Source organism: Manis pentadactyla, chromosome 10 (genome assembly GCF_030020395.1).
Source record: "Manis pentadactyla isolate mManPen7 chromosome 10, mManPen7.hap1, whole genome shotgun sequence".
NCBI lineage: Eukaryota > Metazoa > Chordata > Mammalia > Pholidota > Manidae > Manis > Manis pentadactyla.
The window spans coordinates 119,692,285-119,717,154 of record NC_080028.1 but is presented as its reverse complement, the minus strand read 5'-3'; the positions used below and the strand labels follow the sequence as shown (position 1 = coordinate 119,717,154).

Sequence of the window (24,870 nt, the reverse complement as noted above, 5' to 3'; positions counted from 1 at the left end):
AACTACAAATCTGTTTAACCTACTTCTAAAAACCTGCCAATCACAGCCAATTTTCAAACCTTTTAGTAACTGAAATGTACTCATAAAAGTATGCTTATTCTCATATTTTGCTTCAAAAACTTTTCTATCACAGATATTTAAAGAGTAATCGGCAGCATACACAGATCAGATTAGGAAGATTTTGCTCAACGAAGACACATTACTTCTCTAGTTTCTCTTGGTAGCTGTAGTCAAAGAAGGCTGTGATTAGCCCTTTTAAAAATTCTATAATCATACATGTTTTATCATCAAGATCCTTGAATAAATTCTATTTGATACCAATGAAGTTAAAAGGACATTCGTATAAAGTCCCTGAAATGTGTACGGGCCCTTATAACAAACATCTTAGAAAAGATGATTAAAATGACACTGGTTTTGTCCCTCTATTAGAATTGTAAGATCAAGCAACAATCCAGTTTCCACAATTGTCACACTGAAAATCTACTTTGATATCACTGAAAGAGATGTATGAGAAATATATACTGATACTTACATGTTTAAGTTTCTTTTTATATCTGAAAGCCTAATGATACTCTGGTATGAAAGTGCCCTTGCTTTAAAGAATCTCCAAGATGCAAAAAAGACACTGAAGAATTTGAAGTCACAGGAATCCTGCACACCAATAAACACTGAATTGATAATCTGTCAAAGTCATATTTAAAATCACTCCACGGAAAGTATTAAGACCTGTAAGTCAAGAAAAGTTTTCGGCCCAATCTTCTATAACGTGCACTAGTGAAGAAAGGAGTTTCTTGACCCTGAAAGGTAAAGGGCAACCAAGATCTCTTGAGAAGTGACATGCTTAGTGTCACTGCTGATGATCCCACACAGTGGTATTTGGATGACCTTTGAACGGAAAGACACCTCAGCCAGCAACAACAGCATGGCTTCCACCGCGGCGCAGTGCAGCTGGAGAGGAGAGGCTAAGCGCAGAGGTAACAGGGGTGACACCGGACAGGTGCAGGAAGGAAGAGTGAACGGTCTAAGACACCCCAACCTACGCGATTAGCAGGATGTTAACAGAAATGGAAAAAGCATTTGAACTAGGTTTGGAAGAAACAGGAATTGTACTTCACAAAAGACTTTTTTTCCCTTCCTATTTCAAAGAAAAGTTTACAGGTATAGTAAGGAAAAATCACTCAACTTCCAGAGAAAGTCAGGCAGTGCTAGGTGATCAGGCTGACGTGCCAACCTCAGGATGGAGAAGGCAGCAGACGCTGGTGCTGAGAGGCCAGCACTGGGCTGACTCCTGGTTTTAAAGCCTAGAGTGTCATGTACAAGTTGTGAGAGGCAATTATTTCACTGAATCATGGAAATGACATGCCATCTGCCTGACAGGATTGCTCAGAGCACTGAATGAGAGTACACATCTGTTTAGTATCAATTAAAGAACTCCTCGCACCTAGGAGATATTCAACAAGTGACTCCCCACTCCCTAATATGTAATGAGCCGTCAGTTCAATTCTATCAACTAACATATACTGCACATCTATTATGGGCCAGACAGGGATAGAAACACTCACAAATCCACACAGTGCTGGAGGCAGGGTTGGAGGTTGTGGCAAGTTACCCTAAATCCACTTAAATGTTTATTGAGCCCTCATGTGCTGATTGCTATCTTATTTAACCAACCCCCAACCCTATGAAGTAAGCGGTAACTTACCTAACATTCCGACATATTAGAATGGGCTTCTCCAAGTTACACAAATGCCACCTTGCCCTTCCTCAGACAGCCCTTGCTGAAAATCCCTCAGTAAAAGTAAACCGAGTAAGTGATGACACAGTTACGATGGTCAAGCATTTCAAGGCAAGGAAGACTGAGACAATCAGTATGGGGGCTCTCTCATCACTTATAAGACATCCCAAACTGCAAATGGGCGTTATAAGACCGAACAGTACACACACCTCAACACCTGTTCTACAACCAAGTCTTAGATTTACAAATACACAATACATGCTGCCTAAGGCTGTAAGGCACCTCTCAGGACAGTGACATCAGTCGTAAGACTACCTCCATGGCTGCATAATGCAGCATAATAACTGCTCATGGTTTTATTTTTCAAAACACCCTACATTTATAACACATTTGTCTTCAGTTTGTACAGCTTACAGAGGCAGAGACAGGGTCAAGTACAAACAGCAATTAAGTTATTAATATACACGTAATGATGACATTAAAGGGCCTCAAAATAAGAAGCTGACAGTAGTTTCCCCAGGATGGAAGAAAAAGAGCTTATCCTTGCATTCAGACCACGGATCACATTACAATTCAAATGACAATGGTAGCAACATCTGCGAACTGATGTTTTTGGAACAATGAACCAGAAAAATCAGATACAGCAACACGTTCTTTACATTTAAACTTATCAGTGTATTTGTACCCGTCTCTTCTCTCACACACATATGCATTCACACACATCTCCAACCCTTTCTCATTCTACTCCTTTATTCATAATATACATCACATCCAGATTTACTGGCTACTAATGCGCATAGGCTTAGAATTCTACCAGGTCCAAAGTTACTTATTCATGGCTGGCAAACATACCCATTAGGGCTTGATTTTCAAGTCCTGCATGCTTCATATCTGCTAGTCGAGCAGAAGTTAGTAAACCTCCCAAGGAATGAAAACAGTTTCATATTTTCTAATGGTATCTCCATGTTCAGAAGATACATCCTCATCAGGAGCACACCCTCGTTCAAAAAAGAATAATTCTAATTAGGTGGGAAAGTTTATCAGAAGTGTACTAGTTAATAAAACTGCCATACCTCAAATTAAAAGAAACTAATGCTATAGTTGATGATAAAGGAAGATTAATGAACTGGCTGTGATACAAGGTACATTACCAAAAGTTTTAAAACAAGAAGTGAAAAGTGTTTACCAAAAGACAGTCAGGCAACAGAACTATGGTTTAACACAGACGATACTGTGAGTCTTAAAACTCTTAGTTAAAAGTTGATAATGGTGCAATAAGCCAGACACAAAAGATCACATGTACAATTCCATTCACATGAAATATTCAGAATAGGTAAATTCATACACTCAGAAAGTAGATTGGTTGTTGCCAAAGCTGGGAAAAGGGGAGTGTTAAATGACTGCTAAAGAGTATGATTTCCTTTGGAGGCGATGAGAACATCTGGAACCTTGAGGTAGTAAGCTGCACAACACTGTGAATATACCAAATGCCACCGAACTGTTCACTTTCAAATGGCTAATTTCATGTCATATGGATTTCACCTCAATTTTTAAAAACACAAATTTTTTTTTTAAGATTTGATTATGGATCAAAGGACTTTAACACAGAGACTCTTACTTGGCCAGTTCATGTGAAGGCCACACTAGTGGTGGGCTGTGAAAGCCAGGTTTCAGTTCAAGTTATATTTTAAATATAACGTCTGGCCAATTCTTAAGGTGCTTAATCCACATAGTCCATAAATCAGCAATTTAAGTGTGTACTGCTTTAGATATATAAAACTAATCTTTCATCTCTTTACACACAAAACAACAATATGTAAAAGTCATCCTACTTAAATTTCTTAGTCCCGTTAGCTAAATGGTGTTCACTATTAATGAATAAAAACTTCAGTGCTGTCGCAAACGTCACAAGTGTCTTACACTACACTGAAGTAAGAAACTGTGTGACAAAATTCTGTCCAATACAAGCTTCTGCAATCATGGAAGTGTTCTGTTTCTGTGCGGTGATATGACCGTCACTTAGCCACATGTGGCTGTTAGGCACTTGAAGGTGGCTGTGAACAAGGAACTGACTTTTAAATTGAAACATTTAGTTTTAATTAAAGAGCCATAAGTGCACAGTTCTAGATCCCCTTAAGGATTCTCCTCAATTGTAATACAAAACTTTCCACTTTTATCCCACCACCCCGCCCACCCCATTACCCAGCTTAGGATGGCTCTTCTGAGCTCCTCTAGGGTAGGACCCTTCTTGCAGCTGTAAGCACACCTACACACAGATCTCAGTTCTGGTTTCCTAAGACATTAGAAACTTCCAGAATGACTGTGGTTTTCTGAAATACAGAGCCTTTTCCCACCTCCTGTAAAGTTTTCACAGGCTGAAACGGTGTACATACCGGTTAAGTATGTAATTCATTGTGCCTGGACTGTAGCCGTTTCTTTTGGTTTCCATAGGTCACTAGTTCCTTATAGTCTTATCACTTCAGTTTTCTCACCATCTGTAGCAGTCCACCTATATATTTACTGCATTTCCATCAGGGTTCAATAGACTAAAAACAACTTTGTTTGTGTCAGTTTTCCAAGAAGGGGTTAGAGAAACAATACTGAAGAGATGCTGAAGTACAATTTGCGTAAGGAACTAAAAATTCTCTAGCACCCAGATGACCATACACTCCCAACCAAATCTGCCTGCCTGAGGTATTTCTCTCCCACAGACAATACTGAAAACCAGTAAAGGCAGACATCACAGTCAAACGCCCACACAACACATGAAATGTCCATGGTTTTGCCTTAACTACCTATGCTCTCAAAATAAAAAGGTACAATGCTATAGCGGTGAAGAGAGCTGTTTCAAATTATCTCACATTATTTCCTAAAATGTAGGAAGAAGTAATTTCAAAGTAGGGCATTGCCTACTTATCACAATGTCACCCTGCTACTACTGAGACAGAACAGGGAGGTGGTGCCATAGGCCACAATCTCACAGACGTGGTTTCTGAAAAAGTGTCTCAGCCAAAAAGACCTTTTCATAGCAAATAACAGGGAGAAGACTAGCTGAGTTACTATTACTAGAATAAACTTTGAAATCAGACATAGAGTTTAACCCTGGCTCCTCCACTTACTAGGAGATGTCACCTCATTTATTTAGCTTTTCTTAGCCTTAATTTTCTTATCTATAAAAGGACTCAACATAACCTCAATAACCTCAAGAGATTGTTGTGAAGATAAAAGCATATGAAGCAAGTAACTGCTCAATAAGTTTATTATTACAAGCTTTTCAAAGCCCCATATTAACAAAACTTTTGAAGAATAAACACAAGAAAGGCAAATTCTAGGGCCTCTCTCAGGAAATCCATGCTGGTTGGTGGTCAAGATGTTAGCCCCAGGGATGCCCTTCTCCCCAGTCAACAGCACGGTGTAATGGAAAGGGCACTAAGCTAGCAGTTGGCTAACAGATTCCAGACTCCACTGTTGCTGAATCGGAGTCACTGAGTATCTGTAGGCTTCAGTTTGTTTCTCTGACAAGACTGTACTACTGCCAGGGTCACTTCCAGCCCTAACATTCTACGAACTATTCATTCACTAAAAGCAATGACACACATCCACCTGAGTGGGCTTTCTGTAGAGTAACTAAGATCCACTATGTTTTTCAAACAACCGTAAAACATAGGTTTATTTATAATTTATACCCCATTTACTTAAAAAATACTGTAGGTGAACTTAAAATACTTTGCAGACAACCAACCATCCAAAGGAGCTGGACACACCACTGAGTAGTACAGTGGCCCACTGTGGTTCTATAGAAACGGTCAATGCAGAAATTGCCCCAACAGCATTCTAAGGCATGCACTTTCTGCTTGTTTCAAGGCGAGTGGCTTACAATTACCTGGTTGGAATGTGGTTTGGATTGCGTGTAACCACTCTTAGGTTAGGCTGGTGAAAGATGCTCAAGAAATCCTTACTGTTTCTCTCACCTAGAAAGCAGAATTATGATGGAGAACTGGCTCAACTTGGAGTACTGTGACAACTAGATTTCCTAAAACAAAGTCACTTAGGAAAAAAATACACCTACAGCCTAGCCTGCTTTGTTAAAATCTACTGAAAACAAGGACACCACTTTTAAGAAGCTTTGGTATGAATCAACAAATGACAGCTTAAAAGGAAGCCTAAGGATGTCAGAATAATCAAGAACTTTCACCTAGTGGCCATATTCTTGCTTCCCAATAATTTAAGAACTGTGAATTTAATGATGAAATTCTTAATTAACATGCCCAGTAGACATACCAGTAAATAAAAGCTGCTCCAAAGAGGGTCTATTCTCAATCAAAATTTCATAATGGCAGTAACTCACTGTTAGGTATGAGCACCAAGCAGTGTAAAAAGGTAACTGATGCTCTACTCTAGCAATTTCCTAGCAAGCTGAAATAAAATACCAAAACACAAGAAATGTAAATTTTATGTGAATTATATCTGAACTTAAAAAACACTATGGTATTAACAAAGAAGAGTACCAGAAAATGTATCTCTAGGTTTATGATTAGGATAAGATTGAAATGAGTTACAAAGGGCACCTATGAACAACTCCTCTGCTCAGCTTTGAAACCCTCTCAAGCATGTTATGTCTTCCATTAGAGTAAATTGGGGGTCTGACCCCTTTCTAGACTCCAGGACTACGATTAATTCATCTTGTGGTGTCACTTCAAGTGCCCAGCACAGTATCCTGCGTTCTGTAAACACAAACATGTTTGTTCATTAATTGCTATACATCATTCTGAGCAGAAACCAGACTTACATCTCAAAAAATTCCATTCTAATACTGCCAACTCACCACAAAAGACTATTGAATCCTTTTCATTCCTTTCTCTTCGACTAGAAAAACAGTAATATTTTAACACTCTAAGACATTTCCTCCCCAGCAAACAAAAACAAAACAAGGCTTAAAATTTGTCATCTACTCTACTTCCCTAACTCGCCCTGAGAAATTTTAATCGCTATCTTTTCTTGCAGTACAATTCCAGAGAATGTGAAAAACAAGGGACAGAAGAAAGCCATGTACAAAACCTGCAGTAAATAAAAGCTGCTCCAAAGAGGGTCTATTCTCAAGCAAAATTTCTTACCAGTTCAAATAGCTGCTCACAAGGAAAGCACTGGTTCATGTAATGCCTTCACTTACTCCCTAAATCCTCACGCTGGAGCCATTGCAAGCATGTAAAATCATGAAATAAGAGCCCAAATCTAATAATTGGTTAAGTCAAGATAAGAAATAACTAGCTAGAAAACGAGGTAGGAAAAGAAATAACACTCCTGGAACAGTACTTCCCCCTCACCTTCTCTGCCTACTTTACTTACTGTCCCACTGAAGACTTTGTTACTGTAGAGATTTCAGTCTCATGGGAAAAGGAAAATCCAGTCAAGAACCTCATCTATCTTCTGTCTAAACTTATCTCTCAGTCAACAGGTATCACTTAAAATCATAATAAAGTCTAAGAGCCCTTCTGAACAAAACAATTACGTAAGATTCTGCACTCTACTCTGGTGACCCTGAAGAGGTCACTTTTGAGACTACTCAGTGATTAACAAGCAGCCACCACGTACTAGTGACGGTTGCATTAACTTTGTGCATATACTAAAAACCACTGAAGCATACACTTAATGGTGAATTCTGTGATATGTGATTCTATCTCTGTCACTAAAAAAAGAAGAAAATCCCTTCCCCATAAAAAGACATCCATCAAAAACCAAGTACTATGAAACAGAACATTCCTCTTTAAAATTCAGATTCCATAATACAATGTGCTACGTTTTGGAGATAGTTCCTCCTCTGAGGACTGCTGGTTTTATTCTATACTCATTTTTTACTGGCAGAGTTCTGAGAGATGTTAAGGGTGGGATGGTGAAAGGACACCACACCATTACTAGAGAAGCCTGGATGTTCTACAAGTCCAAGTTCTATGCTCTAAAACTTTTGTGTCCCCCTCAAAAATTCATATGTTGAAATTCTAATGCCCCATGTATTGGACTTAGGTGAGGTTTTTTGGAGGCCGTAAGTCATAACGGCAGAGCCATGACGAATGCATTTCACAAAACAGCTCCTTTATAAAAGAGGCCCCAGGGAGCTCCCTTGCCCCTTCCACCATGTGAGAACAAGAAGCCAGCAATCTGGTCTGAGGGAAGGAGGCCCTCATCTGACCAGGCTGGCACCCTGATCGCGGTCTTCCAGCCTCCTGAGCTGTGAGGGATAAATTTTGTTGTTTACAAGCTACCCAGTCTGTGGTACGGTACTACACAGCAGCCCAAATGGACCAAGACACCAAGTAATCCTGAATTAAATCGCTAAACTTACTTCTCATTCAACAATAAAAAAGAATGAACTGTGTGCAAATTGAAACTCAAAATAAGTACATTCTAGCATAGAAAATGTTTGTTCTCTTACACAGAACCCTTGTCCTCCACATTTTCATTCATTTCAGGACCTCTACTTTAAAGAGTATCACGTAGTCAATTTACTTGGATCCACAGAGAATTGAACTTAAATGAATTACACTTGGTTACACTTAATTTGTATTCTACTTAATCATTCTGTTGGAAACCTGTATTCCTTTTTCAGAGAGCTAAGATCAACACTGAATCCCAAGTTTTTACTTGGGAGGCTGGAAACAGGCATAACCACCCAGCAGCATTCTACTTAAGGTGGATGACACTGTGCAAAAACTTTTATGGTGACTGGTTGCTCAAGGAACCACCAGAAAAACCCAAACAGCCTATTTTCAGGAGAAACGACAGATATTCATCCTGGACAGGAACACTTAAGAAGTCATTCAGTGTTCTACCTCTAGACTTCCTCCTTCAAGAGCTCTTCCTCCTATCCAGCTTAAAAACAGGGACCCTACCACAAATTTCAACAAGGGCTTAACAACCAAAGAAAACATGCTCCCCTTGTGTCTATTTCCTCACTATAAAAAAACTTGCAACTTTTATGGCTCCCCCTTTGTCAATTTCTAAGGACAAGTTTCCAATTTTTTCTCTGTTTCTTCCAGGCATAGTTCTCTGCTATGATGGTGGTACTTTATGGACCTGTATGGGTTCAAACATGCAATCCAACAGTCCCACATCTCTCTGGACCTCAATTTATAAACCATTCTTTTCCAAATAGACAACCCTAAAGAGGGCACTTTTTAAAATATGAACTGGCATTTTGTAGAAGCAGTTGACAAAGTCAGTAACACCAAAATAGTTTGATAAAACTGAAAAAAACTGACCACCAAGTAACAAAGAAAGTACTTTTCTTATAACCGCTTCCTTACATATTTTTACATCTCCACTTCTAACAGTGTCACAGAGAAAAGGATTAAGAATAAACCAGCAAGTTGGCACATGCCAGTAAGAGGAAAGACAGCTCTTCTACCTAACAGGTAAAGCCTAGTCACCCAACAATGTCTACTCCAGATCACTGCTCTGAGGATGGCTGTCCCTTCCTGACTCACTGGCTGACGGGTGGACAAGCTGGAAATGGAGTTCCAAGTCTAGCCAGAGTGGTGCTGGTGGCTCCAGAGTGAGGAGGGACGGCCAAAAAAGAAACAAGAAAATGGCTGGATAAAAGGAATCTGCATGATGAGGTATGGGCAACCGGGCACTGTTAGGGGTTGGTAAGTGAACTTTATTTAAGTAGGCCAGATGGCTTGATCTAAGCAAAGAAATAAAAGCTAAGCTTTCTTGTTCAAAGGCAAAACATCAAGTAAAATCAAACAACCAAATTCAAACTGTGCTCACATATGTACTTACTTCACAGAAGTACTTCTCCAAACTCTCTGCCTCTACACAGAAAACTGTAGCAAGTTTCTGAAGAAGCTAAACTCCCAGAGCACTTTCATGATGTCCATTTACCTAGGAAATACAACGTGGAACTTCAAAGAGAAATCAACAATCTATTCTCACAAATTGCCAAGAACATCTGTGATCTGGTTCTCCAATACCCTGGCTCACCAAGGTACATTCCTTTCTCTCTTTAAGCCAATACTGACAGTTCCTAAAATAAGCACTTTTTTATACAGGGGAGAATAGTTAACTTCACTCATTGGACATTCCCAGAAGATCAGTACCCGAAAGCCTGTCATCCTATCACTTAAGCAGCCCCGAAATACAGAAAGCTTTTTAAAGACCAAACCTGACTTGAAACCACACAAAACATTCTACTAGCTATGGTCAGAATGGCACGTGACAACTATTAAGCTATAATACCAAGTATCTGAACAGACTAATTACTGACACGTGAAAATAAAGAGTGACTTACAATACCAAGCAGCCTGAATAAGGTATCCGATTTTGACACATTTAAAATTCTAAACGTGTCATTAAGGCGAGAAGTCCCACTTAAGAAAAAGGGAAAACAAGTCAATGTAGTTTCCTATACACATTACGGGAGGAACTCTTACTTTTAACACTGTGAACTTCACAAGCTTACACAATGCTGAGGACTAAAAGATCTCTGAAGTGAGGGCCAACAGTTTCTGCCGGATCACAAGACTGCAATGCATCTTGGGATTCCTTCAGGACACTTCGGTGCCAGATACCCAAAACGTTAATTACAGTTTCAAAAATAGAAGTTGGAGCAAGAGACGCTCTCTCGCCTAGGCATAAGGTGAAGGGAAAACTCGGGCGCTCGTCCTCCCAGCTCCTCGGGTCTGGCTCGCTCAACGTCCACCCACCTCCTGGTTCCATCTGTCCCACGTCTGGGCCTCGTGGCACTGATGGCCGCGGTCCCCTCTCCGTCCCATATGGTTCTCAGTTCTAGTGGGTAGCTGCGGTCCCCGGGGAAGGGACGGGCTCTAGATCCCTCCCGTGTCGCCGACACGCGGCTACCGCTCCTCCAGGCCCTCCGCTGCGCCCGGGCCGCCCCACCCAGGGCTGCCCGCGCCCGGCGCCGCTGTCAGCGCCCCACGTGCCGCCGGGCCTCGAGGCCGCGCGTTCCCGGCCCTGCGGGGCAAGCCGCAGACCCGTCCCCCCACCAAACCAAGGTGGGCTCCGGCCTCCCGCTCGGCTGCTCCCGCGTCCCGGCCCCTTTACCTGAAGGGCCTCCCGCGCCACTGTCGGCTCCATGGTGGTGGGCGCCGGCTCGGCGCCAGCCGGGGGTGGCGACGGCTGGGCCGGGCCACGCAGGAAGGACGGCACGAACTCGGCGGCGTGGACGTTGGGCACGAAGGGTTTGGCATTGACGTTGAGCTGCCGGCTGAAGGCCGCGCTGAGGTGCTCACGCTGGGCCTCGGCTGCCGCCGCCGCCAAGGGCCCGCTGGCGCCGCCGCACGGGCCCGACCCGGGGGCTTCCATGTCCGCCTGGTCCCAGCAGTCGGGCGCTGAGTCGCTGCTGCTCCCGCCGCTGCTGCCCCCGCCGCCGCCGCCGCCACTGCCCGGATCCATGATCGGGGGTGGGGGTGTGGGCGCGTGTGTGATGAAGAGAGGGCGGGAAATGGAGGAGGAGGCAACAAGCCGGGGAGGAGCAGGCCGCGCTGACCCCGGGAAGTGGGAGGCAGAAGGGCTGGGGGATAGCGACAGAGTCCCCGGAGTCCCTGCGGCAGCAGCTCCAGTCCCCACTCCGAACTCGCGACAACCGTGGCGGCGGCGGCAGCTCAACCCTGCTCGTGTGGACCAGCCGATATCCTCCCACCCAACCCAGGCACCTCCAACTGCCTCACCGGCCACCCCACGCCCGGCGCAGATTGTTCCTTCGCCGCCACCCTTACCTGAGCCTCGGTAGCTCTCGGCTCCGTTCGTCCCTGCTTCCGGCTATGAAGCACGGCCAAAGACGGAACTACGAGTTCCGACAGGGCCCGCGTGACCCCGTTGCGGTTTTCCCGGGGGCCGATGGGAGTCGGAGTTCCGTGGCCCGGAGCAACCGGAAGGGTCTCCGGCTCCCGGCAGGCAGTGCGAAGAGGCGGGGACCTGGTCGCCCTCGCGGCTCCACCTGTCACCGGGTGGGGCAGCGCAGGGTTGGGTCTTGGCGCGGGTCCGTGCGGGGCCTCCGATCCAGAGCCTTTCAGCTGTCGCCGGCGGTCCACTCTGTCCTGTGAGGCACAGGATGAGGGAAAACCGACAGCAGTTCTACGGGGGGATAAAGCTTTCAACCACTGGACATCCCTTCCTTCCCTTTCACCGGCCTCTGAGCGTTCTCCGTCGCACAGTCTCCCTACGTTCATTCTCTTCCCACCTTTCTTCTCCCCGCCTCGAGCAAGATTTTGTCCTACATTATGACGCCCAACTTAGAGCGTCTCTCATTTCATGTATTCATTTGGTAGAACAGACAATAAACCGTAAGACATTATAACTTAACCTACAATGTGGCTCGTAAGGCGCTCGGGTCCAGGCTCCAACAGAGGGCATTATTAGCTGGAAGCCCTTGACGATTCACTGTCTGTTTGACGAGTCTTCCAAACTTTTCCATCCCTTCCTCCTCCCGGTCCAGGGCTTTGCAAATTAAACAGGATTGCCATATTCCATGACGTACCCAGCTGTACCCAACTATTAGGGTGAGTTTGGTGCGTCTAGCTTCTTTATGCACCATTAAATGAAGTGGTTTTCTTTTGAATGGCCAGATTTGCTGTAAGTATAACCGCAGTACTTCACTGACTGCATCTCACCGTGACTGGTGAATGTGGGAAAAGCACGAACGAAAGACAAAGATAAATACTTAGACCCAACTGCATGAAGTAGGAAAATAACGTTGCCCTGAGCATCTGTTGTTTTCCTGTAATTCACCCATGTGGAGTCCAAATCAGATAAAAACATTGTCGAGATTTTTCTGGAAGGAGTCTAGACAGAGTGCAACTAACCTTCTAAGAATTACAGAGCAAAGGCTTGGACACATGGAAAAGATGGTTCTTAACTTTATGTTAAGGTCCAAATCTCGATTTAGAGGTGAATTTTACTTTTTAATATTTGTATTTTAAGGATAAAAGGGAATTCAGCTTAATGAGGTAGGTCAAAAACGAAGCTGTCAGGTATGCATTAAAATAAGTCTTACACTAAAGTGGTTTGAAATTGTGTTTAACATTAAACTGGCAATTTTATGGATACTTTAAAAAATACACAACACTTAGGCAACTGTAACTGTAAAGAAACCTCTGTTATAATAGCAAAGCTGGCTTTCAGTGTCTCCTCAGGCCTGTGGTCCATAATCCCTGGAATCTGGACATTGATTTTTCCCTCCAATAATAGGTAATGTATTCCTCTGATTAATACAAAGTTCTGGTTACAGCTTATTAATATAGTTCTCTGAAGACCCAATAGAATCTTTCCTAAGAGTGTCCCACTTTCAAATGATCGTCCTCAGATTTACAGAAACATCTTAACAATTGACATAAAAATCAGACCTTCATATATGGGAAATCTGCTTTACTCTTGAATTAGTTAATATTTTTATCTTACACTCACAACAAAAATAAAATACAGTGTGTCTAAAGTAAAGCACCTTCTCACTCAAGGTTTGCACCCCATAACCTGCTCCTAAGAAAATGTCAACGCAAGCAGCTTACTCAAATAGTGAACCACACTGTAGGATGCCATACCTCAAGATATATCCCCCAAAGGGCTACATATGATCATGCTGATAGGTTAGTTCTTCACCTCTAATTAAATTAGTAGTGTTTCTTTGTGCCTGGTACTTTTTCTAGGGACAAGGACAGAAACGGCTAAGCCTGCAGATGAGAAAAGCAGTAGATGTCATTAACTTCCCTGTCCCTGAATAGAATAATTATGGATATTCAGGAAAGAATCCACTCCATTGATTTTCAAATGCTTTGACCTGCCAGGGTTGAGGCACTGCTCCAGCAGGAAAGTGAGAAGCTCTTCTTGATAATTACTGTCGTGCTAAAACTGAGCAACTCGAGGTCAGGGGCTTTTCTTCAACTTCTTTATGTTCCCAATGCCCAATAGAACGCCTTGCATAGAAAACATGCTTAGTAAGTGTTTAATGAATGAACGGGTGAATCAATACGGAGTTTAGGAGGACACTGCCCTTCTATACTCATCTAGGGCTGTTGAGACACAGGATGATCAACTTTAAGAGAGTTTTTCCAAGGACATCCTGCTATTTTTTGTGAATGTGCACACGGGGTTAGCTTAACAACAGCTTTACTTTGGAAAGCTATGCTTATTCATGGTCTGAGGCATTTTACGACACATCATTCCCATTGCCCAGTGCAAATTCCACCACCTGGCATTCCTAGTAGTTACTCTTGTTCTATGTGGTTTTCCTCTCCTCCCTTAGCTATTCAACCTTTAAATTTAATCAGGGTCTCAGCATTTGTAACTTCTAGTCAACTGCACAGTATTTTGTTTGTTTTTTAAATCTTTTTATCTTTTTTTTTTGAAGCAGAGTAAATGTTTCATGTAAAGTTGGTTGCTAAACGAGAGAAAATGTGCAGGCGACCTCAAGGAGGACAGGCGCCTTGAAAGGTTTAAGTTTTATTTGAAGAAAGAAAGTGCACACTCAGAGAAAGGGGAGTGTGGGCTACTTCAGGGAGAGAGACATGCTGAAACATTGGGAAAAAGTTAAAAGTGCGGGTGGCCTCAGAGAGAAAAGCCAATCTTTTTTATCTTTTAAAAAATCTTTTTCTCTTTTATACTTCTGAACACAAGGCCAAATGAAGGTCCCAGGGTTTAGTGGGTGAAAACACATCCACGTGAATGGACCCTGATGCAGCAGTCCCAACTCCTGGGAATGTTTTCTATGCCCAAGGGTGAAAAGCTATCCTTTCCAGCATGTTTGCAGTAGCTCCAAACTTGAAACAACCTAAATGTCCCTCAACAGGGAAATGATTAGCTAAGTAATAGTATATGAATATTATGGAATAATATGCAGCTATTAAAGGAGTGAAAGAGACAAGGTGCCAACATAGAAATACGTTTATAATATATGGTAAAGCAGGGAAAGAACAATGACGTAGTAGTGGAATAAACAGTAAATCAATCTCTCTCATACAATCCTATTTCTTTAAAAGTATCTAGTTTTTCCCTCTCTGGAATGCTCTTTCCCTAGATCTTCACCTCTCTAGCTCATTCACATTCAACTCAGATACCGTGTCCTCAGCTCAGAGGCCTCTCCTAGCCACCCCGGCCCTCCACCAACCCACGTCACTCTCTACCTTCTTACCTAGTTTTATTTTTTCACAGCACTTACACAATCTGAAATTCCTACTGGTTCCCATGCTTACTGCCCTTTTCCTGCTACCAGAAAATTAATCGCATCAGACTGTGCTCCAGTCACCTGCATCATTGCCTGGCATGGATCAAGTGCTCAGTAAGCATTTTGGAGAGAAAGAGACACATGCATCTTTTTGTACATCATAAAACTTTTAGAAATGTGGACAGTTAAATATTAAACAGTTAATGGAAGGTGAACTAATGGAGTGGGATTGGATGTGGAGAGGAGAGCAGCTGGGAGAAGAAGAAAGTGCAATTTTGTACTTATACTATTATGTTTGGGTTTTCCTACAATAAGCAAATTGCTTTTTCCAAAACTTTTTAATGAGGTGAAATTTATATAACATAAAATTAACCACTTTAAAGTGAACAAGTCAGTGGTGTTTAGTGTAATCACAATGTTTGTGCAGCTTCCACCTTCGTCTAGTTCCCCAACATTTTCACCGTGGCACACGGGCTCCCGTAATCATTATATGAACGCTTCCCATTCCCGTGGGAACTCGCTCCCCTCTCTCCTGTCCTCCATGTCCCCATATCCACCAATCTCATTTCTGTCTCTAGGATTCACCCATTCCAGTCATTTCATACTAATGGAATCATACAATAGATCATCTTCTGTGTCTGGCTGCCTTCACCAGCATCATATTTTCACGGTTCATCCATGTTGTAACAGATGTAAGAGCTTCATTCCATTTTATGGCCAAATGATATTCCATGGATGTACCACTTCTTATTTATCCATTCTTCTGTTGATGAGCAACTTGCTTTTGTAACTTCAAGACATTAAAAATAAAAGAAAGGATAAACAGGTGAATCACAGTAAGGTACACAGTCTACTTAATTGTATCAGGGCAATGTCAATTTCTTGGTATTGATAGTGTATTATAGTTACATAAGGTGTTACCATTGGGGAAAGTAGGGTGATAGGGGACCTCTTGTAATATTTTTGCAATTTTTGGGGAGTCTTTAATTATTTCCAAATAAAAAGTTAGAATGTTAAAAATGCTCATACCAACAAAAAAGAGAAGTTTTCTGAACAAGTAAAGCCCACTTGTAATTAAACTGACTTTAGCCTTGATTGCTATGTCTTTATTGAAGGTTTTTTCTGCCTTCCTTAGTTAAATTTGTTTGGGCCATGGATAGCCCTGGGGAAAGGATCTTCTTTTCACTTTGAGAATTTGTAAATATAGAACAGTATCAAGAATCACAAACACCTACCTATGTAGAATCCCCAGATTGTCCATTGTTAGCATCTGATCACCTTGTTTTATGTTTTAAGATCAGAAATAAAATAGTTCTAATACATATGTTGCCTCTTTTACTCCCATCCCAGTCAAATTCTACCCTCCCCAACAGGCTATCATGTATGAAATGTGATCCATTTAATCTATTTAGAAACATTCACATATACAACATATAAATCAATGAAAACCACCTTATTGTTTTAAAATTCATATATCATACATAAAACCTGTTTTCATGCCATGTGTTTGTCTCTTAACTGTGATAGAGTAACTCCATCGATGTTTATACCTCTTCTTTATTCACCCATTTCCTTTTTAGGCTTTTATGTTATTTCCAAATTTTTGTTATACCCACAGTATTTGTACAAATGTGTCTGGATACTGTCAGAAGCAAGTTACAGAAATTTAACTGGATTTAATCAGAAGAAATGTATTACCTTACATAACCATGTTAAAAAACAAAATTCAAGTGAATAAATTTTCAATACCTTATTGTCACTATTCAACAATTCATGAATCGGGCAGCATCCAATGGAGCAGATAGAATGGAGCTCCGGGGAGTTAAACCAAAGGAAGGACTTTTATGGGCAGAAGGGAGCAAGAACAAAGCAGTTACACTAGCAACAGGTGGATTGGTGTGGCAAGTTTTATGCTCTCAAGGGATGGCAGAGGTCTATCAGGCAGGGTATATCAGTAGTGTTGACCAGGTGAGCCCTGACTGACTGTTTTCAGATCGTATTTCTGGGGGAGCTGAAACTGTAACTAAGTTTCAGTTTGGTTATGTGGGGCTTAGGATAAATGACTCCATTTTGGACCTAATGTCCTGTTTCTAACAACCATAAGCCCTTAGATAAGACTGACTTGAGTCCATTGTATCAGGAGCTTAATGACCTCAAGGACTTACACCTTTTCATCTGTCTGCTGCCCTGCGTGTTGGCTTCATCATTAGGCTGGTTCCCAGACGGCTAGAGTCCTAGATGTTAGGTCTGGAGAAGCAAGGGAGTGCATCTCATCCTGCAGCTGTCTTCTAGGATCAGGAAACTTTTCTCAGAAGCCCACCAGGAGCTATCTCCTCCCATGTCATTGGCCTGAATTGGGTCACATACCCAATCTTGAAAAGGAGATCTCTCTCTCCTTATTGTGGTTAAATATACATAACATCATATTGTTTCCTCATTGGCTGTACCATTACACATTCTCACCAGCAACATTATTACCCATTTTGCACAAGCGTTCTGATTTCTCCACATCCTCTCCAGCACTTGTTATTTCCTGTTTTGTTTGTTTTTAGTAACAGTCATCCTAATGGATGTGAAGTGGTATCTCCCTGTGCAAAGGGGATCTCTTAAACCAGTGGTTTACACTGGTGGTTGTACATTAAAATTGCCCCAGGAAATTTTACACCTAACCCACCTCTAGACTCTGATTTAACGGGTATTGGTTAGGACCTAGGCATTGATACATTTGAAATACACCCCACTGTAAGGCCTCTGATTGAGGCCAAGCTTGAGAACCACTAGCCAGAGACAAATGTTCCAGCAAAAAAGGGATGTTGGGGAATCAATTGCAGTGTTCAATACTATTCAGAAGTAAAATTGCTGAGTCCTCTGATGGATTTCTGTACTTACTTTGTAGATCCAAGTCTGAATTATTCTTAGAAATTTAGAACCAGAAGTAAGTAGTCTGTTAACCCAGGTAAGTATCAGGGACAGAAAATACACTGCTTGCTGCTTAATTTCCTCACCCAGCAAACTTTGTTTTTGTCTGAATTGGCAGCAAATTAATACATTTCTTTACTTCAGTGGTTCCACTGGTGAGGCTGGACAGAATCCAAGAAACATCTGTAATATGGTTCACTTTACTTCCCCAACTCGTTTAGTGTATAAGCTTCATCAGGCGGCCTCCCTCTCCCCACCTGCCAGAGCTGTCTTCGCCGGAGGGTGCCAGGTCCAGCCCTGGCCCACCTACAGCAGCTCTGATGTGCATCTGATGGGGTTGGGGAAGTGGTTTATCCCTGAAGCTTTACCGTGCTGGGCTAGCAACTGGTTTTCCTCTGGTCCCTTAAGGGGACTTTTGTTTCCCCATTTCTTGCTGCTTTGCCCCTCACTGGGTCCTTGTAGGATCTCTCTTTAAATAATCTTGAATCTGGCTTTGCCTTGGAGACCTGTGTGGGTGGTGCCACCTGTGCTGTTCTGCTTCCTCCTGCCAAGTCCAAGTCGGTGTTTTGCCCCAACCCTCTGCCAGTTTGGCCCCTAAAAGCTTGGTGGTTCAAGACTGTTAGCCTGGCAGATCCTGGGGCAATGCCTCGATCCAAGGAGGGAAGCCCTTGGGGCAGGCAGGGTGCCTGCCATCACTTTCAGCTGCCGCCTGGCCCACCTTGCCACAGGCCTCACCAGGCTCAGCTGCCTCCCCGGATTGTATGTGTAAAGCTTTGTCCTGGTACTTTGTCTGATGCTTGTCTATTGCTCTTTAAATTGAGTTTACAGGAAGAATCAAATTGTGTGAGTGACGGCATGTTGGTAATGCTGGACTTAATTGTTTCAAGTTTCTGGGGCCTAGAATTCAAAGTGGACAGTAGCACCACTTTACAGCTATTAAATGGTGTTTTGACTTTTAAGGGCTGGCAGCCCAAGAGGATGGGGCTGAGGGGACACAAAGACCTCTTCCCTCTGCTGTTTCTCCCACCTACCTGAACTCACTCTAGGCCAGATGGCCCCGAGTATGTGTTAGGAAACCACACTTAAAAATTCTTAAGTTTTTTTCCCTATAGGGCCTTCAGCCCTTCCCCATTCTTCCATCATTCCAAAACCACACATCCCGGGCCCAGGAGCCATACTGCCGTGCCCGACCTCTTCGGGAGAAGTATGAATGCGTGTGTCTCAAGTTAATAAAAGAATATTTAAACATTGTTTAACAAAATAAAATTTTATTTTTGTATTTAAGCTAAATTTCCTTTTAAATTTCTTCAAGCTTGGTTCATTGAGGTGGTTAAGTACAAATGCTACTGACTAGGAATTACCTATATAGTTAAGCTATGCCTGTGTGAAGAGGCTCGAATGCTGTCCCTGGCAGCTTTCCTCACGGACTAGAGCTCCTTCTGGACACACAGTGTCATTCTTACTTTATAAATAATGCGGTGTAGATGTAGCCAGTCTCCCCCGCCCCCACTGTGTGACGGAGGCAGCCTGTTGTGGTGGGGATGACTCCTCCCGCCCCACCGACCTTCCGTACACGCGTAAGACTGGCACTGAGGAGGGGGCTGAACCTCAAGTCCCAAATACCCGGTCGGGTCTGAGGGGTGGGAGCTGGGCACAGGTCTAGCAGTCAAGCTTCTAGTTATACCCTATGTAAGGCAGAGCCTCTTAGTTTAGTGCTCAGAGCTTGTTTACCTCAGTTCCCAGGTAGTGAGACAGGGACCGTAGATGTAGTCAGAGTAGGATGAGGGCCTCCGGAGGAGGCAGGGCGGGATATTTGCAGTCAGAGCAATGTAACTGCATGTAAGGAAACCACCCCCTACTAAAACTCTATGTTAAACATTAAGATCTAGAATCATTCTTCAGTGAGATCAGTTAATGTTCTCCAGATAAAGAAGAATAGCATGTTTTATGATGCTAATGATTCGTAACCATGTGTAAGATTCACTCTCACATGCTAAAAAGCCCAGGCCTATGTGCTGTCTTTCCTCCTTCAGATCTGACAGGTGATTTTGCAAACTGAGCAACTAACTTAGCATGCAGACCCAGCTGTAGACGACATGGTTAAGGGCAGGAAGAATTCCATCTTAAAGATAAGATTACATTTTAACACCCAGGAAGTTCAAGAGGCAAGATTCTTTAGCAAATAGACAATACCTCAGCCCACCTTGGGGGCTGGGCAGGCAGACTTTTGATGTGCTCCCAGACCAAGGTGCCGGTGTCCCAGAGAAATCAAGGCAGGAAATTCCTTATGTTAATTTTTAATATTCAGGAACCACTTAACAAGTCCACACCCTAAACTCTTTCACGTTCCCAAATATCCCCCTAGATGATGCACCACTACAGACTCTCTTGTCCCTTCCTGGCATGAGCCGGGAGCTCCATACTTTCACTTTATCTCTAAATAAAAGCCTGTACCTTGCTCTCCTACCTTGAGTGTGAAGCTCATTCTTCGGCTTCATGAACAAGAACCCCAGCATCAGTAGGATGGCTGGTCCAGGAGCTGCCAGGAAAGGTGTTCTGGCCCAGCCTGAGTGTGAGTATGAGTGTGTGTGTACATGTGTGTGCACTGGACAGGAACGGGAGGCTGGGACTTTCCATTAAAAACTTAATTTCTGTGAGTCTAGTTGGAATTTTTAGTATGAATGTGACATTTTTCTCCTTGCTTATGTCATTAATAAAAAAACTGTGACCTATTGTAGACCATGTCGTGCCTTTTATTTTTGTGGGCAGCAGAATTCTCTCATCATTATGAATATGACCCATGGAAGGGACCCAAAGGACAAAGAAATCCACACCTTTCCAGCTGGAGAAACAGGGTGGAAGTCTAGGGAAAGGAAATCCTGGGGCAAAATACCTCTAAAAACCGAAATCAGTCCAAGGGAGAAATAAAGTTTCAAATCCATTTATTGCTTACAAAACTGCAGTTCAGCCCATCTGTCTCCTGCTCAAGCAGCAGCAAAAACCCGCCCTCCCCTTCACCTCTCAGGTACAGATAAGCCCTCCCTTGCCCAGGTAATTACCCATTGATACCGAGATGAACTTCTCTCCACCCAGGAGGAATAACGCAAATGCACTAAAGCCATACTTCTTTCCACCTCTGAACACCTATTGATATGCAGATGTACCAAAGCCTGGTGGGATATTCTGGAAATATTACAATTTTACCCACATCGTCAATGCAACTCTATGAAGCGTGTATGTGAAAACTGAGCAATGGTTACAGAGGGCGGCAGACCTAAACTAGGGTTTCCTTTGGCTGGGAGATTCAGACACATCAGTCTTTAATTACAATAACAAAGTAACAATTGTAAAATATAATCCTGAAAATGGGAAAAAGCACCCCATCAACCAAACACACAAGTACTTTCATTTTGACATTGTCTCAACCCTAACACATGGCCACGTTTTGGGGCAATTGTAATCATGGTGCACACACTATTTTGCATGGGGCTTCCTTAATGTACTATCATTGGCCTTCCCTGTGTTTCCAACATCTTTATAATTAGGATTTTCAAACTACTACAAGAAATCCCTTCCTTGTGAAGAGGGCCATGATTTGCTTAGCTAATTCTCTGTAGTGAAGTTTCGGTGCTTTCCACTTTTTCACTATTATAAACGACACGGCAGAGCATCTTTCTCCAAAGAGCTCTTGACTCCTGCTGAGTTCAATAGACAAATTCCTAGGGACCAGAGATTTCATGCTGACAGGCAATGTGGTAGAAAACTATGAAGCTATGGGTTACACTGAACTGGGCTGGAATTCTGGCTCCATTCCCCCGTGGGGGGTGCTCCTCCATTCTGTGTTCAACTGTGGATCAAGACTCAGTGGATCAATCATTTTAGTTAGCATTAAAAAGAAAGAAAAGTAGGAGAGAGTATATTACCTACAGAAGTGTTTTGTTAAAGGTCTCCTAAAATGTGTGTACTGGTTGTAATTTTTTTTTTCTTTCTTGGAGTTGCAGGCGAACAGACTGGGAGAATGTTCCTTTTATCTTTTCTGGGTCCCATTTTTCCCAATCTGTAAAATGAGGCAGTACCCTGGACTTTCCGAAGATTAGTGTGAACACGTATTCTCAGGCGATCCATCCACCCCATCTCCATGCCACCACCAGCCTGGCTTCAGGCACTGTTACTTTCCGCTGGTCAGCAGAGAGCAATGGCCCCTTCACTCTGTGCCACTACAATTCATTCTCAACCCAGGAAGAGTAATGGTCTTTAAAACCTAATTTAGATTGTGTCACTTTGCTTAAATTGCTGCAACAGTTTTCCATTTCCTTACCTACTGAGAGTTGGTAGAACAGTCCAAATATGGTAAGGGGTTACCATGGCCTACAAGGCCCTTCACCACCTCTTCAAGCCCCTCTCGCCACCCTTTACTCGCTCACGCTCTCTCCAGTCACCCCCTCCTGGCAGGGTCTTTGCACCTGCTGCTCCTTCTGGAACCCCTTTCCTGCGGATCTTCCGGGGCCGTCTCCTTCTCATCCAGATCTCAGCTCAAAAGTCGTCTCCTTCGAGTCGCCCTCCGGGGCTGCCCGCCTCCTTGTCCCGACGTTCTGGCCCACGACTCGATTTCCCTTCTCGGCATCCGGCGTTCTGGAGCGATGTGGTCCCATTCCTCGAGGCCTGGCTCACGGTCTCCGACGGCTGTGGGAGCCCACCCGGCGGGGAGGCGTCCTGTTTGGCCGGCCGCCTCCTGACGCTCCGGGGGCTCTCCCACAGGTGGGCCCACGAGCCAGAGCCCCGCGGCTTCGCTGAACGCCAAGAACCGCAGCCCCGGGGCCTCCACGGCGTCCGCATTTACGTTCCGGGTCAGGGGGCGGAGCCGCGGCGGCGGCGCTCCACTTCCGGGACGGGGCTGCCGGCGGGGCAAGGCGCGCTGTCTCCCGGACTGTCTGGAGCTCCGCGGCGGCAGTGGCGGCAGTGGCGGCGCGCGGAGCAGGCACCGGCCCGGGGAGCGGCACCATGAGCGGTGAGTGGCGGCGGCGCCGCTGTGACCCGCCCCGGGCGCCTCGGCTCGGCCGCTCCAGCCGCGCGGTCCGGCTCCGGGGTCCCCGCGTCCCGCTCTCCGCAGACCCCCGTTGCAAAGCTCCCGGTTCCCTGATGCCAGGCACGCCCAGTTCCTGGCCCCGGACACCCGCAGTTCTCAGGCGTCCACGCTCTAGTCCCTGACTCTTGTCCATCACTTACAAACAGCTCCTAGACATCTGCCCCCCGTTTTCCTGCCTCTGCCAATGCTCCTACCTCTCTGCCCCGTTACCAGACCCCCAGTCCGCAGACCTCCAGTGTCTCAGTCCCTCTTAACTCCTAAAACTACTGAGACCCAGTTCTGGCCGCCCCCCCTGCTCCCCAGTCATTCCCACCACCAAGGCCTCTTGTACCCATTAACTCCAGTCTCCACACAGGCAGAGTGTCATCTCTGGAGACTTAGCCTGCTGATCCCTGAGCCCCGTGACCTCCTAGCTCTCAGTTCCCAGAGGTCTCTGAGTTCTCCAGCCTCTTTGTCTCCCCTGTCCCTTCTATTCTCTTGTATCCTGTCCCCCAGCACTTTACTGTTCCTGTCACCAGTTGTTCCCAGTCAGCCTGAGTTTCCCTTTCTGGTCCTTGCTTCTTACGTTTTGGTTATTTTTCATTCTCCAGCCCCTTCTAGTTCTTTTTTTTTTTTTTTTTTTCCATTGTTTAAAGGTCACTTTAATTAAGGAAAAGGTCAAAGCAGGTACAATTGTGGTATCCTTTATTTTATTTATGTACTTAGTAAACATTTTTATATAAAATTTTTTTTTTTTAAATAATTATTTTTTATTGAAGGGTAGTTGACGCACAGTATTACATTACATTAGTTTCAAGTGTACAACACAGTGGTAGAACATTTATATACATAATTCTAGGTTCCAGCTATCACCCTACCAAGCTGTTACAATATCTTGACTATATTCCTTATGCTATACATTACATCCCGGTTACTTATTTATTTTACCATTGGAAGTCTGTCCTTTTTTTTTTTTTTTTTTTTTTTTTTGTGAGGGCATCTCTCATATTTATTGATCAAATGGTTGTTAACGACAATAAAATTCTGTATAGGGGAGTCAATGCTCAATGCACAATCATTAATCCACCCCAAGCCTAATTTTCGTCAGTCTCCAATCTTCTGAGGCATAACAAACAAGTTCTTACATGTAGAACAAATTCTTACATAATGAATAAGTTACATAGTGAACAGTACAAGGGCAGTCATCACAGAAACTTTCGGTTTTGCTCATGCATTATGAACTCTAAACAGTCAGTTCAAATATGAATACTCATTTGGTTTTTATACTTGATTTATATGTGGATACCACATTTCTCTCTTTATTATTATTATTTTTAATAAAATGCTGAAGTGGTAGGTAGATACAAGATAAAGGTAGAAAACATAGTTTAGTGTTGTAAGAGAGCAAATGTAGATGATCAGGTGTGTGCTTATAGGCTAAGTATTAATCCAAGCTAGACAAGGGCAACAAAACATCCACGGATGCAGAAGATTTCTCTCAAAACGGGGGGGGGTGAGGTTCTAAGCCTCACCTCTGTTGATCCCCAATTTCTCACCTGATGGCCCCCCTGCGACTGTGCCTGTCTTAGGTTGTTCCTCCCTTGAGGAATCTTACCCGTCTCTGGCTAACCAGTCATCTTCCGGGGCCATACAGGGAAATGTGAAGTTGGTAAGTGAGAGGGAAGCCTTATTGTTTGAAAAGGTTAGCTTTTTACTTCTTTGCATATTTATGCCCTGTGGCTTCTATGCCCAGCATTTGTCTTGAGGTATCTTTACCACTTGGAGGAGTTATGATACTCGGTAAATTTGATATGAGGCACGAATTCTATTTAAGGGTTGTAATTAGGAAGGAACCCCTTCTAGTTCTTTTCCTAGCTTATTTGAGGTCTCCCTTGTCCATGCCTGCAAACCTTCCCTTCTTGTCCAATGCTGAGCCCATCTGGGGACCATCCTTTGGTTTTCCCAGTCCGCCCCTCT

At 43.6% G+C, this 24,870-nt stretch overlaps 1 protein-coding gene and 1 pseudogene across 19 annotated transcripts in view; one reads left to right on the top strand and one right to left on the bottom strand.

The window, feature by feature from the left end:
* Nucleotides 1-12,062, bottom strand: part of LOC118928522 (eukaryotic peptide chain release factor GTP-binding subunit ERF3A-like) — an 81,063-nt gene extending 69,001 nt beyond the window's left edge. For 7 of the 19 annotated variants that reach the window (XM_057487558.1, XM_057487557.1, XM_057487563.1 and 4 more), the window contains exon 1: nucleotides 11,470-12,042. In XM_057487558.1, the coding sequence (XP_057343541.1) occupies nucleotides 11,470-11,922 (453 nt within the window). In that variant the 5' untranslated portion in view covers nucleotides 11,923-12,042. Of the gene's footprint in view, nucleotides 1-2,587; nucleotides 2,640-4,937; nucleotides 5,707-6,383; nucleotides 6,460-10,795; nucleotides 11,222-11,469 lie in introns of those variants that run through there. The other 12 variants (XM_057487573.1, XM_057487570.1, XM_057487568.1 and 9 more) reach the window with 8 other exon arrangements.
* Nucleotides 12,063-22,733: 10,671 nt separating this feature from the next.
* The window catches only part of LOC130679194 (sorting nexin-29-like), a 56,648-nt pseudogene continuing 54,511 nt past the window's right edge, over nucleotides 22,734-24,870 (top strand).